Below are 17,048 nucleotides of genomic sequence, written 5' to 3' on the forward strand. Positions count from 1 at the left end.
ATTACCCTGATTTAATCATTTTACTATGATTAAGACACACCCAAAATGAAAGTAGTTCAAGTGACCTGCCCCTCGTCAGTAGCAGAACTTTTAATTAATGACAATATACAATGCTTAAGATTGAAAATATATACGATAGGCTAGAATAATTCTAGTCATAAACAGATTTCGAAACTAAAATTCAATTAAGAGAAATTAAAAATGTTCACCCAATATCAAGGGTTTAAAAAAATTAAAGATTAAAGTTAAAATTTAAATTACTTTTCCAATAAATATTAAGACTATATTTTTTATAGCACGAGCGTGGTTGCCAGTCCCTTTAAGGGCAAAAAAGTATGAAAAACAACTGTGGCATCACCTAATTCGAATTAGTTCACCTTTAGCGGCGGCATACAATGTATAAGAGTTTCAGAGGTCCTGTGCAGTAGCGTACCGCCCGGGGAAAGAATCGCAAGTCGACAACTTGAACAGTGGCGCAGACCCCCCCCTTGGGACTACCTTCGACTGTGCTAAATTTCCACCCCCTTACGACCCCCCTCTTAACATTCACATATTTCGACCCCGTCTTGACGAATATCTGGCTACGCCACTGAACTTGAACCCTGCGCTCCTCTTTAGGGCGCGTCAAAAACTGTCTAAGATTCTAAGAATTATTTTGTCGACGGAATATATGCGGCAAATTTATGTTTTATGTGATTTTTACTTAAAAAATTTAGGGCGCCATTCAAGAATTTTGCACCGGGCGCCTTACTCCCTCGACCCTCGTTTCGCCACTGGTACTGCGCAATTTGGGCCAAATCTGCCACATTCCGCCCATGCCACTTTTGTTCCCTTTTTACTAGAAAATTTCTACTGTCTAAAAGATATTATAATTTTGTATTTCAAAATTATTTTTATCCGCCGAAGTACCGCGTTTTTATCCCATTGAATCAGTTTTTTCCCCCATTTAGTTGGTCATTTTTAATTTTTTCGCATTTGTTATATATTACTATAGACGAGTGTATGTCGGCTGTCGGGACCTACGATTTATCCGACCCCTATGTATGGGAAAACGTACGTACCTTAATTTTGAAAATATTTCCGAAAGCTGGCGCCAGTTACACGCCCCTACCATCTTTCAAAGAGCTTATGGTTAACTTTCTGTGTACACATCCGAAATGATCCGATCGCCAACCGTATTTTCTCTCCATCATACTCTAGGAACTACAAAGCATGACCCATCAACATACCTCTTTTCCCGCCTATTAAATTATTCCTCTTGTGTTAATTCTGTTGTTAAATTCCTTTTTAAAATATGACTTTCAGGTTAACTTCTATTATTAGTAACTAAAATCATTGCGTGAGCGAATTAAGTAAGTTTTAATTTAATGCTTCATGATAAGAAATGTTTTGAGCGAGTTTAGAGCCAAGTTATATCTTGCTTAAAGTTTAAACTACTTAGGCCTAAGCCTTTGTAAAACAGGTTATTCAATAACCTGTTATTGTCTTGATATTTAAATTTTGAAATGGAGGGTAGAGAATATGATTGTGGTATGTGTGGTTTCATTGGGGATTCAATTGAATCGGTGAACACCCATCTTATAAATATACATAGAAACGAGAGTTCCATATGCGTTTCATGTAAACTCTGTCCTTATAAAACAAATAGTCTTTCAGCTTTTAAAGTACACTGTCATCGCTTTCATACAAATGCATACCAGGAACCTAGGCCAAACTTTCAACAAGAGAGAGAGAAATATTTTTAAATGAGGTACTGGATAGTGAGGAATCTTCAGATACTGATATTGGTAACAATGCTGAACCAGATCCCAGACCGCTTAACAGAGATAGAAATATTGACTCTGTTCGTGATATTTTAGGTCAATTTTTCCTTAGATTGGAAGCAAAACATGGCTTAAGTCAAAAATGCATAAACAATATCGCAGAAGAGACTCTCTATTTGCTGAATGAAGTTGGTAGATTCATTAGGAGTGAAATAGTTAATATGGCTGAATTAGTACCAGAAGGTCAAAATAGAAATATAAATTTTAGAGATGCAAGATATGACACAATTTTGAATTCACTAGTATCGTAAAGTCATTACTGATTAATGACTCACGAAAGAAATTTTATACACAGAAGTTTAACTTATTGGATGTTGAACCAGTGTACCTTGGAAGGAAAGTGAAAAGAGTCAGGGGAAGGCTACAACCAAACAGCCTTTATGGCTATTGCATACCATTTTTAGAGAGCCTAAAGGCTCTTGCTAGGGTACCTGATGTAAAATTTTGGTTACTTAACTCTCACGCAAGTGATAATGATATTATGCAAGACTGGTGTGACGGTGATTTTTTAAAGAGCATAGGCTATCAAACTCTTTATGTCTTCAAATTATACTTCATGTTGATGACATTGAGGCCGTAAATCCAATTGGCACACACAGAAAAACTCATAAGCTTACTATTTTTTCCTACGATATCACTAATATTCCACCCCAGTTTCGTTCTAAACTTCATGTAAAACAACTTTTAGCAATTGCTAGATCTAGTGATATCCGGCAGTACGGTATGAAAAACATATTGTCAGATTTTATTCAAACCATGAATAACTTTCAACAGGGCGTAGATCTCTTAGAAAATGGAACTATTTTTAAAGGAGTAATAGTTGGAACTCCAGCTGATACTCCAGCTTCAAACCAACTATGGGGTTTTAAAGAGGGTGTGGCTTTCGCACAGAAACCCTGTCGATCCTGTTATGGTGAAAGGCCTGATATTTTTGAGAAGTTTTTTTAATCAGATTTCATTTTGAGAAGTAATGAGGAACACCTTGATATGTGTGATATATTAGATGAAATTAAGACTAAGGCCAATCGAATAGAATGGAGTAAACAATATGGTATATATAACAGATCTGTTTTATTTTTTTTCGAAGACGCAAACTTAGAGACTGCTGTGCATGATCCAATGCATGTTCTTCTGGAGGGTATTGTTTTGCTAGAAATTAAGGCAATGCTGGTTCATTTTGTTAATGTTGATAAGTTGTTTTCTGTATCATGGCTAAGTACCCAGTTAGAGAGATTTGAATATTTTTACTTAGAATCCAACTCAAAACCAACTTCGATAGATCCCCAAGCTCTTTCGGAAAAGGGTCATATCAGCCTAACAGCATCAGCATGTCTAACTCTGTTAGAAGTACTGCCATTTATTTTAGCACAAAAGGTTCCTGCAGATGACAAAAAATTACTTTGTTTTATTTTATTAACTAAAATAACGTTTTTAAGCACTAGTCCTTATGCTATGAAAGAGAGTTGCACAGAACTAGCTATAGCCATTAATGCCCACCATAAACTGTTTGTAACAGAATATCCACAGATTAGACTAACACCTAAATTTCATTACCTGATTCATTTTCCAAGACAAATACAGCGTTTTGGTCCACTTAGGCATCAATGGTGCATGCGTTAACATTTTTAAGGGAAGAAAGTGGGGCTCTTTTAAAAATATTGCACTCAGCATGAGTCGTTACCACCTTCTGCGCAGCTGTTACTACCAAAGTAATTCAATAGGATCCCCCAATGAAAACTTTTTGTATGGTTGCGATGAATTTAAAATATCAAATAAAATTGAAGTTCGTGAACTCAATAGAGATATGCTAAATTTAGTTGCTCCTTGCCTAGAATTTGCAGGGGATGAAGCACCAGATAATATTATGATTTTGAAAGAACTGTCAGTACATGGCCATGTTTACCGACATGGTGCAGGCTTAGTTATCTCACCATTGGCCAATAAATCTCCTGCATTCGCAATTATTGACGAAATCATAGCCACTAAGCTTTGTCATCTTTTCATCGTGAGGAATGCTGAAACATCTACTTATGTACCACATTTGAATTCCTTTAGAGTAGTTTTTTCTAACACTCGAACCACAATTAAAAGGGAATCCTTAGTAAACCCATGGCCTTTAGCAATCCGACTTTTTGGTCAAGATCAATACATGATGAACAAGTATAGTTGTTTCATAGAACAACTAGAGAGTCTAATTGATTAATTTTAATTTTGGTTATTCACAAAATATTAGTTTTTTATATCTAAGATGTTATTAATATTATTTTGAAAAACCAATTTAAAGGAAAGGCCGTCCAGGTTGAAAAAATGTTTTTTTGCCAAATTGGAAGATCATGATATATATGTAATAAAATAAATGGTATTTCACGTTAGAATATCACTCTGCGTTGTTTTTATTTATTGTTAAGGATTTTTCAAACTGCAAAATCGTTTTTTCAACCTAGACCTTTTCTTTGAAATATAATCTTTACATTTAATTTATTTTCCAATGTTTTAAGAAATTTTTCAATAATATTTTAAGAATAATTTTAAAATTTTAATTTTATTTCAATCAGAGCCAGAATCTTATTTGAAAAAATTTATCAATTGACTATGCTTGATAGCAGGGGTTGTAATAGGGGGGCGTGTAAAGAATGTGTTGGCGAATGCGAAGAATACGAAAAACCATCTGTACAAGAATGCAACAATTGCAGTTACTGTGGGTGTCCACCCTCTAAACATGAAAAAGGTAAAACGAGAACCCTAAAACCACAGTACAGAAAAGTAAAGATTTTTATATATCTTCAGTTTCGAACTTAGAAGTAACAGCTGTTAATGATTCTGAAAAAATGGAGGTTGCTGATACTGTTACTATGGCAATTATTTAACCAAAAAAAAAGAAACTGGCATTCAAATTGAACCAATGATTCCGACAGAAAATATTTTTCAAATTGGTTCCACGCCTTCATCAGAATTCAGCTGTTCCTCAGTATTGAGTCAGAAAGATGGTCAACATTTCCAGGTAAAATTAGTTTTCAAAAATTGCCGGTTGTTTCAATTTTTCAATGACAATTTTAAACCTTCTCACATAATTGTTTTAGGGTTATGAACTGCCAAAATTTTCACCCCTTATATCGAGTGCTTTAGAAACCGGATCTTTAATATCCAAGGGATATTGGTCTTTATTTATCACAGAATGTGCCATACATTACATAAAGTATAAGGACGCTTGCAGCCGAAGTGCGTACAAAAATATTGGCATGTCAATGATTGAAAAATATCCTTTGTTGGAAATGAGTGGAAGTACACCATGGGTAAGTTGTGTACTTTTAAGCCAAATACTAAATGTTAACTTTTAGATTATGAATTTATCTTTACTATTTCAAATCATAATCAAACATATAATAAAATTAAATATTTATGATAATCAAACATACATGTATCTTCCAGAGATAATTCACAAAGTGCCTTAGTCTTCGAATGAGGAAAGAACGAAACAAAAGACAATCGAAGACGAATGACCCAAAGGGGTTTTTAAAGCTTGCCAAACTAAGTTTTGATTCAAACGCAGACAACAATGAAAAAATTGAAAACTCTTATGAACAAAATGAAAATCCTACTACCAACCATAATTCAGTTCATGTTGATGCATCTAACAAGAAACAGATAACAAAACTCTATTCAAGCGAAAAGAAAGATCTAATTAAGAAAAAGAAAATTTGGTAAGCAGAAAGAGAACATCTTTTATATTTCTTCTTTCTTCTTTCTAGAATTATTACTTCCTAATAAGATGTAGACATTGCTACGTTTGACCATATAAAGCAATACACTTAGTAACATCTTCAAAAAAATTCTAGAACAGGTAATTCTACCTTCCCTTGCGGTAACATTAAAATATTGTAAAATCACCCTCAAAAGTTAAGAATTATTATCCGATGTCTGACCAAATGTAAATGAAATTCCCTATATGTTCCTCAAGAGCTGATAACAGACTAAAACCAAGTGTTTTTATGGTTCAGATCTAGTTTTAAAAAAATAATTTTTTCAATCTCTTAGCTAGGTATACATTTGAAATAAATAAAAATATAAAAATTTCAGTTGAAATCCTGATAAAAGGTCATACGTAATTTTCTACAATTATTACTACCTAATAAGATGTAGACATTGCTACTTTTGACCATATAAAGCAATACACTTAGTAACATCTTCAAAAAAAATTCTAGAACAGGTAATTCTACCTTCCCTTGCGATAACATTAAAATATTGTAAAATCACTCTCAAAAGTTAAGAATTATTATCCGATTTTATCAGTTTAATTCCAATAGTGTCCTTATTTTTAAATATTCCATTACCTTTAAATTTCGAAATAGCTTATTACACTAAACAGAATAAGAAATAGCATAAGAAATACCATGATGTCTCAATGTTTAATTAGTTAAAGTTTTTATTTTTTAGTATTAAAACCATATTATTGAACTTTTAGTTTTACAAACATTTAAAAAACGTTTTTTAATCGAAAACATATTTAAATTAAAACGTAAGAAAAGTAATATTTAAACGTTTATTTGTTAATATTATTTATATCATTATTAGCTGTTATTATCTTCATAATACTAATGAATAGAAGATATTAACTATAAAAATTAACAAATTGTTTATGAAGCTTAATATTTTATTTTGAATTGATATATTTTTAATTTTACATTAGTTTTTGCCCTAACTTATACAAAATTGTACTTGAAATTGCAATACTTGAGCCTAGGATGCGCAGCGACATTGAATCTTTAGTGTCACCTAAGGGGTATTTTTACAGAAGTGAATAATTTGTTTTAAAAAAACGTTGATGCTAAAGAAAAACTGAGTTATCATTAAGAGTATCTGTTTTAATTTAAGAATAAGAGTGTTTAACAGTTTTTAGTTAAAAATTCGAAAATTATCAAAGAAAAAGTTAATTTTAATGATAACTTCCGAAAATATCATAACTGCGTTAGTTGACCCTCAGCTTGGCAGTTTTATCTTATCTCAGTGAATTTGAGTATAAGTTGACTCTGTTTAAAAACAATTGATGTAGAAGTTATCCTATATGATAAATGGTTAATGTGTTTTTAATATTAAACCATAGCTACACCAGATTAAACTTCAAACGCTCGCTGCTCTCGGAAGAAAGAGAAAATGACCTGCTTGCAAAAATTAAAAAGGAGTGGAACCAAAAAACTAAAGATTGGGGATCTATTAAGGCACTGCTAAGGGAAACATATCCTAATCGAACCAAATTTCTTCATGAAAGTGAAGACTTCACATGCAGTTTACTTTTTGAAAAATATCACTGTTTCGATAACTGGAAAGTTGTAAGTCTTTTTTTTTCTTGTACGATTTAATCATAAAATGAACAGTCTTTATTAGACTGCAATTTTTTGTGTGCCCTCTAATCAATGCACCAATATAAGATGAAAATTGCAATCCGGTGTCAACCAGGCCTTGTCTTTAGTTCAAATTTGTTTATAACTTTTCGTTTTGCATTCTTCTCATAGTTTCAATATGAATTTCATTTAACAATTGGCACGCAGTTATTCGAAGAATGCTCTAGAAACATGGAGAAGTTTATCAAAATCATTGTTACTCTTTCCCATGAAGAGCTAAAAGCTCAGGTATTTTTATCTGAAGTTTTAATATTTGGTTTTTTATACTATTATCTAATATTTAAAAAATAGGGTAAAAACAGAAATTTTGAAGTTTTTGACGTTTTCCAAAAAAAAAAAGGAATCTTTCAATCCCGTGGAGTGAAATCACTCCAAGTAATAACCCTAATTGAAGTAAGTGTCGATATTTATATACCAGTATGTGGTTTTATCAATTCGCTTCTAATTTTATTTTAACATTATAATTTTAGACTGAAAATTTTGAAGAGGAACTGCAATGCAGAAGTTCCGGTGCACCAATGGCAGTAGTTGTCATGAAAGAAAACCACTGCTCAGAATGTGCCATTGTGGGTTTTAAGGAGAAAATTTATTTTTCGGGGAAAACTCTGACATTATCTGTAATATTACAAGGCTTATTAGCAATTTATTATTCTCTGGAGTTGGATTACCCGAAAGAGTACGCCCAAGAACTTGGTTTTTGTGCCAAATGGGTCTTAAGACACGACTATAGAGATCCAATCTGTAGGTTCGGTTACTTTCGCCAGAACCCCTTTGTCAACAAGTTCATCCAATTGAGATCTTGTACTGGTTAGACATTGTGGTCTACGACCAGGTGACATTCTCCTGGTAAACAATCGAGACCTTCTAACACATCTGAATATTCTTCCAAAATTTTCTCCCTGGTAAATGGGCTTGGAAGACTATCGGGCTCCGTTGGAATATGTAATGCATGAACTAGGTCTTCGTCTTGAGGAACATTTATGGTAAGTATACCCAGTTTCTCCGATGTTTCGCCCGACAATAAAGGAATTGTGGTTTCTTGCAGCACTTGACAGATGATGTTGTAAGACGTATTTCCATAGACACACTGAATTGCAGCTTCTCCCAGCGATTCGATTAAATTACCATCATAATAGCGTAGTGTTGAACAACTCGTGCGAAAACTTGTTTTTATAATAACGTTGCACGTGGCTCCTGTATCCACTTGAAACTGTATATTATGGATGTCTATTCCGTCCTCTACTTGAAGTGTAGCAAAATATTTCTTGCCTTTGGTCCCAACCGAACTAATGTAATACTTGTCTCTGTAGATCGAGTCATCTGAGTCTGTGATTTCTCGACATAATGGAGATCTTTTCTGCGGTGACAACGTGCCGATTTCTGCGAGTTTTCTGTCGAATCTTTCTTTTCCTGTGCTTTGCAACACTTGTGAAAATGATTTAACCCTTTGCACGAGCTGCACTTCTTACGAAAGCAGGACAGCTTTGTCTGTTACGTGCATGACGAGTTCCGCAGTAATAGCAATTATTTTTGAGCATGGGGGCATTAGCCTGACTTGATACTTTACCCTTAAGTTTCTGGGAGCTAGTATTGTTGACTTTTTTTACGTAATGAACCGATTCACTGTCATCCAGATGTTTCAGCTGTTTTTCTGCTAATTCATTCGTGCGACAAATGTCCAATGCCGTAGCTAAAGTCAAGTTCGGGTCTCTCAGCATACGAGACCTAGATTTGGAGTCGGAGGTGCCTAAAACAATTCGATCTCGTATGAAATCATCCAGTAAATTTCCAAAATTACAGGACTGACCAAGTTGTCGAAGCCTGTGACAATACTGAGCGATGTTCTCCGATGACTCTTGTTTAGCAGAGTAAAATACGAAACGCTCATAAATTACATTGCGTTGCGGTTGAAAATGTGCATCCAATGCTGCAATAATATGATGAACATCATTTGCTTGAGCTGGAGGAATGACTAACGACTGATACACTGGAAAGCAATCTTGACCACAAACTGACAAAAATGTTGCAAGTTGAACATTATCTGCGAGATTGTTGATTCCCGTAGCAATCGTATAATTTTCATATTGCGCTCTAAACAATCTCCAGTTCTCATAGACATTTCCTACGAGCGAGACAGGATTTAAATGGTGGTGGAATCGTTGATCCAATCAGTGGTACATTATTTACTGCAGCATTCGCCATGAGAGGAAACGGCGTATGTCAACGATTTGAAATAAAAGTTCATTTACTATATACCAGACAGAAATGACCTGCAAAGCTCTTCGTGAGTCCTACTGCACCTGACTCTTCTCGTTACCGGAATATTCAACGTAGATTTTTTTTAAAAGAGTCCACTGGACCCGGACCCCCCCGCCGATCTATTTTTTCGACGAGTCCAGGACTCTTTCCTCTTTCTTCGCCCCCTCCTCGTTTAAATTTATATGTTCTTTAATCTCTCTTTATTCCTCCATATTATAATCGAAAATAAATGACACCTAAGCAGGCAAGTCTTCAATGGCACTGTAACAATTATGTCCCTAATGGAATACAGAGCAAGACTATTAATTATGGACTAATAATTTCCATACTTTAAGTTAAAAGAGGTTTTTCCCTGGTAGGCCTCACAGATAAGTAGATAGGGGAGCAGTTAAGCCATAATACAGAAATATAGAATTTGGAGATAGTTGAGTGCAGAGTGAATGGTAATCTACGCACGTTTATTTAACCACTCCTTAACATTTTGCCTGAAAAATATTGAGGTAGGAATTTGTACAAGATCAGGAGTAAATTGTTCCAGTCATTACTAACACGATTAGTGAAATGGGATTGTCCAAATGAACTGGATACTGATGACTTTTGTAGTTTAGCAGAGTGGCCACGGGTACGTTGGGACCGAGAGGGCTCCAAATATTTAGTCAGATAATTATCGATACGACCAATATAAATGTCGTGTAAGAATGCTAGGTCATTAACCCGATGTCGAATTGAAGGACTGGATAGTCTCAGAACGGAATCTCATTCATATGGGGTTTTGCGATCTAGACGGTGAACGAATTTTGTAAATCTATTATGGGCCTTGTCTAACGACGTTCAATTGATAAGTGGTTCAATAAACACTCTAACATTAGTTTAATGCCGCGAAGGCTGGTTAATCCCTTTTGAAATAAGTTTATCACTTACGATACCGACGAAGGTTCTAATTGTTGGGCGCCTTCCCAAAAACAGCATACAGCATCGTAGCGTTCTTCAGTTCGTAGCGTAGCAATAATTATTTTGATGGTGTCCGAAACATTGATCAAGGAGACTTCAGCCGGTTTGAAAACTGCTCCATTCAACTTACAGGCGAACGACCAATTTAACCTCTTTTTCTCTTCTCCGGTCCTCTTTCTATTTTATTTCGTTGCCCCAGGGGAGGGGGGGAAACGAAATTATATTTTCCTTTTTGTGGGCGAAAACGTAAGCAAAGTCGTGCCGTAACTGTAGGAAGGATCTACAGATAACTTAAATTCGCCACACACGCGCAAATAAATTGACGCGACTGTAACTCGTCCGCCGCTATGATCGAAATTGATAAGATTCGGGATAACCGTACTGTGGAATTATGAGAGTTGAGTGAAAGGTCAAATGCAAATAAACTTTATTTAGTAATTAGTCTTGGTATAAAAAGTACAAAATAAACTATCATATATGACTTGGGTGGATAGTTAACCAATTATTACTTAATCTATGGGTACAATTCACTTTTTACCTCTCCGAGGGGACTTTGTACCCTAGGAGTGGTTATACAACCACCGTGTCTGTCTGTCTGTCAGTCTGTCTGTCAGGCCTGCGAACACGTTCGCATTTTCGGGGCAAAGGGTAATCACTGCGTACCCAGTTTCTTAGAATCAGGGAAAAGGTTTTTCCAAAAGCGCCCTCTTTTTGTCATTGGGTGTAGTATAATATTTTAATCGGCCGGAATTCGAACCCGAGCCCTCTTGCACGACAGGTGAGCGTTCTACCGCAGAACCACGGATACAGCTACGCTTCACTGAAAATTAAAAATTCTTCCAAGGAGAGGTATATTTTGGCTTGCCAACTTGTTACCACTCCGAGGGTACTATGTAACCTAGGAGGGGTTATACAATCACCGTGTCTGTGTGTGTGTGTGGGTGTGTCTGTCCTGCGAACGGTGAGCGTTAACGGATAATATTTGCGTTTGGGCTGTTTTGGTATTTTGTTCGTCAACGCTCACTGTCGCGACAGTTGTGACTTAGTAATCATTTTCGTTGTGTTGCTGTACATTGTGCATTTGTGAAGTGTTGTGTTATTGTAATGTTCGTGTTTCGTATATGTGTGTATTCTACTCTCCAACGTCTATGAATTGACTTTTCGGACGGACCGTATGCTGAGGGTTACGATAAACGTCTCAACGTCCATAAGGTGGGGTGTCCAACAAATGTTCATTGTTTACGTCCTATTATCAATTTGCGACCGCATCGGACGGGTTTTGAACCTGGACCCTTCTGTATAGCAGATGAGTGCTCTACCAACGAGCCACCGATGCTTATTAATAAGCATTGTGGTGGAATGTCCGGCTTGGGAGAGCTAACTATTTTGGCTTAGAACGGACTGAAAACATTCTAAACTAGCGGTTCTAATTACGCGCAAATGATTGTTTATAATGGGAAAAAATGAGCGACTAAAGACACGAAAATTAGGCTAAATGAAAAACTGAGAATTTAATGAAAAACAATTTATAAAAGGTAAAAATACAAAATGAATTATTCCGAGAAAATAAGGGTTATTTTGAGTACACGCATTCGCGGAGGAGAGTTCTTGATTTTAGATCTTACTCCGATGGCGATTTGTCGCAACTGATGGTTCTTCCGATTGTTGGGACGTTTCTCAACCTTGAGAAACCCCCCTTTGGCAAACTTTCCATACGCGAGATTTGAGAGACGAGCCGGTCCGAAGCAGCTAGCCGCCTCCCACTGGGGAGAGAGTACCAGTGCCTAAGATTTCCATCATTCGCCTCTAAACCGTGGAAAAACCCCAGTTTCTATTTCTTGGAAAGGCTTACTATAGCGAAAAAGGTCGATCGTCCAAATTACACGTACATATACAGGCAATATAGTAAAAATACAACAAATTCCAAATACAAAATATATAAACATAAAAAATCACAAATACAATTACAATTTCGATATTCAAACAATAACAGATACACTTAATATTCAAATATACAGAAATCAAATTTATTAATAAAAATAAGCCCAAAATCGCTAGGTATCAAAAATCCAAATTTCAACATCCTCCCCCCTCTGGAACATTACATGTTCAAGAAGTTAAGGCTGATTCTAACAAATAGACTAGCTGAATTGGTCTACGAAGACGAGTTCCGTCTGAAAGACGTAACATACACGACCGAGTTAAGTTGTCGCGACCTTTGAAAGTTTCTTCGACTACGGCGGTTTTCCAACAGAGTCTGGGCATTCGTGGTTCTTCAATGAGTACGACGTCGCTTGGTTCGATGGCTTTAGTAGGTATGCATTTCGTTCGATGATGGGCGGACCTCAATTCCAGTAAATAATCCGTTTTCCATCTTTGCCAGAATCTCTCATTGAGTTGCTGTCTGTATTTCCATCGCTTAGTTAATTCGGCCTGAGTCGATTGCATGCCTTCGTCTCGCTTGTAGCTTCTGGATGGTAAGGCTGTTAACCTTACGCCAACGAGGAAGTGTGACGGACTTAAAGGTATAGGTTCACCGGCATCTTGATAGACAAATGATATTGGCCGGGAGTTAATGGCGGCTTCTGCTTCCGTGAGTGCTGTTTCGAGTTCCTCGTGTGAAAGCCTCGCTTGGCCTAGGGTTTTTCGAATTGCGTTCTTCACGGAGCGTACAAGGCGCTCCCAAAAGCCGCCCCACCAGGCAGCGCGATCGGCAATGTATTGCCAAGAGATTTGAAGCTCTCCAAAGTAGTTGGTCACGTCAGGATTCGAAAGACATTTTAGTAGCTGTTTCAACTCCGCTTCGGCCTTCTTGAAGGTTTTAGCATTGTCAGAGAAGATTTTCTTCACAATGCCACGACGTGCCACGAACCGGCGAAAAGCGAGAAGAAAATTCCCAGCAGTCATATCACTGACTAATTCGAGGTGAATGGAACGAGTCGTGGCGCAAGTAAAGAGCGCTATGTAGCATTTCTGCCCATTTTTGTTGTATAAGGGGCCGGCGAAATCGAGACCGGTGACCGAGAAAGGAGGAGCCGGATTAGAGCGATCTTGCGGAAGTGGCGCCATGTGGGTGTAGGATGGTTTGGCGAGAAATTTACGACAAACGCAACATTGATTGACAACCCTTTTGACTAATTGGCGGCCTTTAATTATCCAAAACCCTTCCCTGATTTGAACGAGGGTTTCATTGACTCCACCGTGCATTACGCGCGTATGGTTGTAGTGCGCTATAAGTTTTGATAAAGGATGTGTCGAGGATAATATCCACGGGTGTTTCTCCTTGTACGATAATTGCGCGTTATCGAGTCTCCCTCCAACGCAGAGTAAGCTGTTTTCGTCTAGTCTTGGGTGTAGAGTAGCGAGTTTCGAATTTGCAGAAATTTGCTCGCCTTGACGTAATTTACTGATTTCGTTTGGGAAGCTTTCTTGTTGCGCGTGACTAATCCAAAATGATTCTGCTTGCCATATTTCTTCCGCTGTTAAATGACCGACGTTTCGGTTTCCCTTGTTTCTGGTATTGTTGATAAACCGTTTGATCCAAGCTGTCCTCCGATACAACCTAGTCAACGAGCTGAACTTGGTGATGTCTAATGGCGCCTCGCTCGCGGGCTGCGTGCACGTCACCGCTTGCATAAGTGGGTTGTTGAAGATGGCTCTCAGTTCTTGTGATTCTTCGTCGGTTAACTCTCTCGATTCCGTACGGGGCGGACTTATTTGATCATGTGTTAGCCATGATGGACCGTTCCACCAGAGCGAATTCGATTCCAGGTCCCTGAGGCTTCGGCCTCGCGTTGGCAGGTCGGCAGGGTTGTGCTTACCCTTGCAGTGAAACCAAGTTTGCGGATCACTTTTCGATTGAATCTCTCGCACACGGTTGGATACGAATGGCTTCCATTGTAGGGCGGAACTTTGAATCCAGTGTAGAGCGATTTGCGAGTCGGTCCAAAAAAAAATCTTCTTCGGTGGATCTGTTAATGTCTTGATTATTGTTGCAGACAATCTCGTTCCGAGAAGAGCACCCGTCAGTTCGAGGCGTGGCAGCGTGAGCTTTTTGAGAGGAGCCAGCCTGGCCTTGGACGCCACTAATGTCGTTCGAATGGTTTTGTCGGCGGATTGATATCTGACGTATGACACTGCGGAGTAACCTCTTTCGCTAGCGTCTACGAAGGTGTGAAGTTCCGTTTTGTTGATTTCATTGTGATCTACTCCGTTGTAATAGTATCTAGGTATTTCTATTTTGTGCAGGTCTTGTAGTTCTTCGCACCACGAATCAAATTGTTCGGCCATGTCAGGCGGTAGCGGAGAATACCATTTCAGTCCTCGTTCCCATGATGCCTGAAAGAGAAACTTGGCCTTTACGACGAAGGGAGATATCAATCCCAAAGGATCACATATCCTGGCTACGACCTTGATTATCCATCGTTTTGTGCTTTTCTTGCCAATCAAGTATTTTATGAGCGCTTCAGCCTCGAAGCGAAATGAGTCGCTTTCCTTGTTCCACGGAACTCCGAGGACCTTGACTTGGCTGGAATCGGGGGTTGTTTCTGGATTACCCCAAAGACGTCTTAGTTCGGGCGAGTTACTGTGCCATTTCCTCAGGTTCATTCCCGCGTCGTTCATGATCTTCACCGATCTATTCGTTATTTCGAATGCCTCAGGTGGTGATTTTGCTCCTGAGGCTAGATCATCGACGTAGAGACTCTTGTCGATTAGTGTGGTGATGGATGGTTCTGTGGCTTCATAATTTTTCAGGTGGTGGCGGATCGTTGCTGCTAATAGATAGGGACTGGATGTGATCCCGAATGGTACTCGGGTCATTCTGTAAGTCTTGAAGTTGTCTTTTGGCTGGCTGATGTCTACCCAGAGAAATCGTAGTGCGTCTCTGTCCTTGGCCGCAATCGAGATTTGCAAGAATGCCTTCTCGATATCTCCGATGAAGGCTACTTCGCTTTCTCGGAATCTTAGGAGAACTTCTGTTAGTTCTGGGTTCAGTTTTATTCCAGTTTCCAAGCAGTCGTTGAGGGATGGCAAGCCTTCTGCGTGCGAGGAACCATCTTGTACTATCCGTAATTTGGTAGTTTCACTTTCCCGCGTGACGCCGTGGTGTGGGAGGTAATAAAGTGGGCTCCCGTCGATATCTGGAGCTTCTTCGGCGATTCCTAGTTGGAGTTGTTCTTGAATGATGCCGTCGTATTGTTTCAGAAGGTCGGGATTAGCTCTTAACTTTCGAAGGAGTGATTCGGCTCTTTTCGTTGCGATAGCGTAGTTGTTGCCTAGACGATCTTGATTCGGCTTCCACGGAAGTGAAACCTCGTATCTTCCATCTTGAAATTTTATGTTTTTCTCGAACTCCTCTAAAGACTGTGTCTTGGTTTCTGATTCATTCTGAGTATCTAAAATTCCGATTGAGTCTAGCTCCCAGAATGCTCTCAGTTGATCCGATAGTGATTGTTCCTCGCAAACAGCTTGCATTACCGTGACGGTGTTGATACTGGCTTGAGAGTATTCGGCGGATGTTGCTCCGTGAGCGACCCACCCGAGGACGGTCTCTAGTAGAACGAGCGTGTCCGAGAGTCTTTCCATTTTTCCGGTGGATATCTTCCAGTAGAATTCTGTGCCAATTAGTAGGTCTAGCTGAGAACTGGTGTTTTCGATTCCATCGATTATGGGACCGTCCGCCATAGGCAGTTCACGGTTTCCCATTTCCTTGACGATGTCTTGGTCGGGTACCGAAAAAATGGCTCCGGTTATGTCGGGCGTTTCTAAAGCCTGAATGACGATCCGTTTTCTGGGGTCGTGTAGACTTCGAATCTCTAACTGTACCCTTCTGCGTTTGACCTTGATTGGGCGCGCTTCTGCGAATACGAAAACTTCCAACTCCTCTTCGCCGATAACTGGAAGTCGAAGCTGTCTCGATATTTTCTCCTTAATGAAGGTACGGTGCGCTCCGGCGTCCAAGAGGCAGCGTATTCGGACAGCATCTCCGTTGTCTCGGCTACTGGCTAAGGCTAATGCGGTCTGGAGTAGGACCGCCCCCTTTTTGGCTACAGATGTCATTTGAACCCCAACGCTTAGCTTATTCTTCTCAGGCTCCGCTCCGGGTTTACTGACGTCTCGCAGTTTCGAATTTATATGGTCTTTGGCTTCTTCCGAATCGCAGACCGCTGAGTGGTGACTTTGGCCGCAGAATTTGCAGAATCGTCGTGACCGTAGATTGCAACGCTTGGCCGAATGATTCGTTTTGAGGCAGATGAAGCAACATCTCCTTTTTAGGGCGATATCCCTTCTTTCAGTGGTTGAGAATTTGTCGCATTCCATCGGTCCGTGTGCGGGGTTATCACAAAAAATGCATACCCTTTCCTTAATGCCGACGTTGAGGGCCGCCGCTGACGGTATATTTGAATTGGTCTTTTGGCCGCGGTTCTCTTGGCGTGAAAAAATGGTTGTTTTTCACGCGCATTGGGTTTGCGATCGAGATCTTGTTTGTCTTGGCGGCGCACACTATAGGCGCGTTCGCGACAAGCTAATTCGTCTCTTAGAAATGGAAGTAATTTTTCTACACTAATTTCTGAACTTGCTTTATTTTCTCTACTAAACGCGAGCGCTATTTCGG

General features: G+C 38.7%; 2 protein-coding genes across 2 annotated transcripts; one reads left to right on the forward strand and one right to left on the reverse strand.

The window, feature by feature from the left end:
- The first annotated feature begins 990 nt into the window (after positions 1-990).
- LOC149927010 (uncharacterized) lies at positions 991-8,034 on the forward strand. Its single transcript, XM_090157786.1, has 10 exons — positions 991-1,053; positions 1,306-1,352; positions 4,379-4,551; positions 4,611-4,824; positions 4,904-5,116; positions 5,253-5,524; positions 6,925-7,150; positions 7,334-7,450; positions 7,514-7,615; positions 7,693-8,034. Exons 6-10 carry the CDS (start codon positions 5,283-5,285, stop codon positions 8,032-8,034), a joined length of 1,029 nt encoding a protein of 342 aa, XP_090013912.1. The 5' UTR covers positions 991-1,053; positions 1,306-1,352; positions 4,379-4,551; positions 4,611-4,824; positions 4,904-5,116; positions 5,253-5,282.
- A 4,507-nt stretch (positions 8,035-12,541) lies between these two features.
- On the reverse strand, positions 12,542-16,753 carry LOC149927011 (uncharacterized). The gene has a single exon (XM_090157787.1). It carries the CDS (start codon positions 16,751-16,753, stop codon positions 12,542-12,544), a length of 4,212 nt encoding a protein of 1,403 aa, XP_090013913.1.
- Between the last annotated feature and the right edge of the window lie 295 nt (positions 16,754-17,048).

This window comes from Leiobunum rupestre, chromosome 9, assembly GCF_980474605.1.
Source record: "Leiobunum rupestre chromosome 9, qqLeiRupe1.1.hap1, whole genome shotgun sequence".
NCBI classification, from domain to species: Eukaryota; Metazoa; Arthropoda; class Arachnida; order Opiliones; family Sclerosomatidae; genus Leiobunum; species Leiobunum rupestre.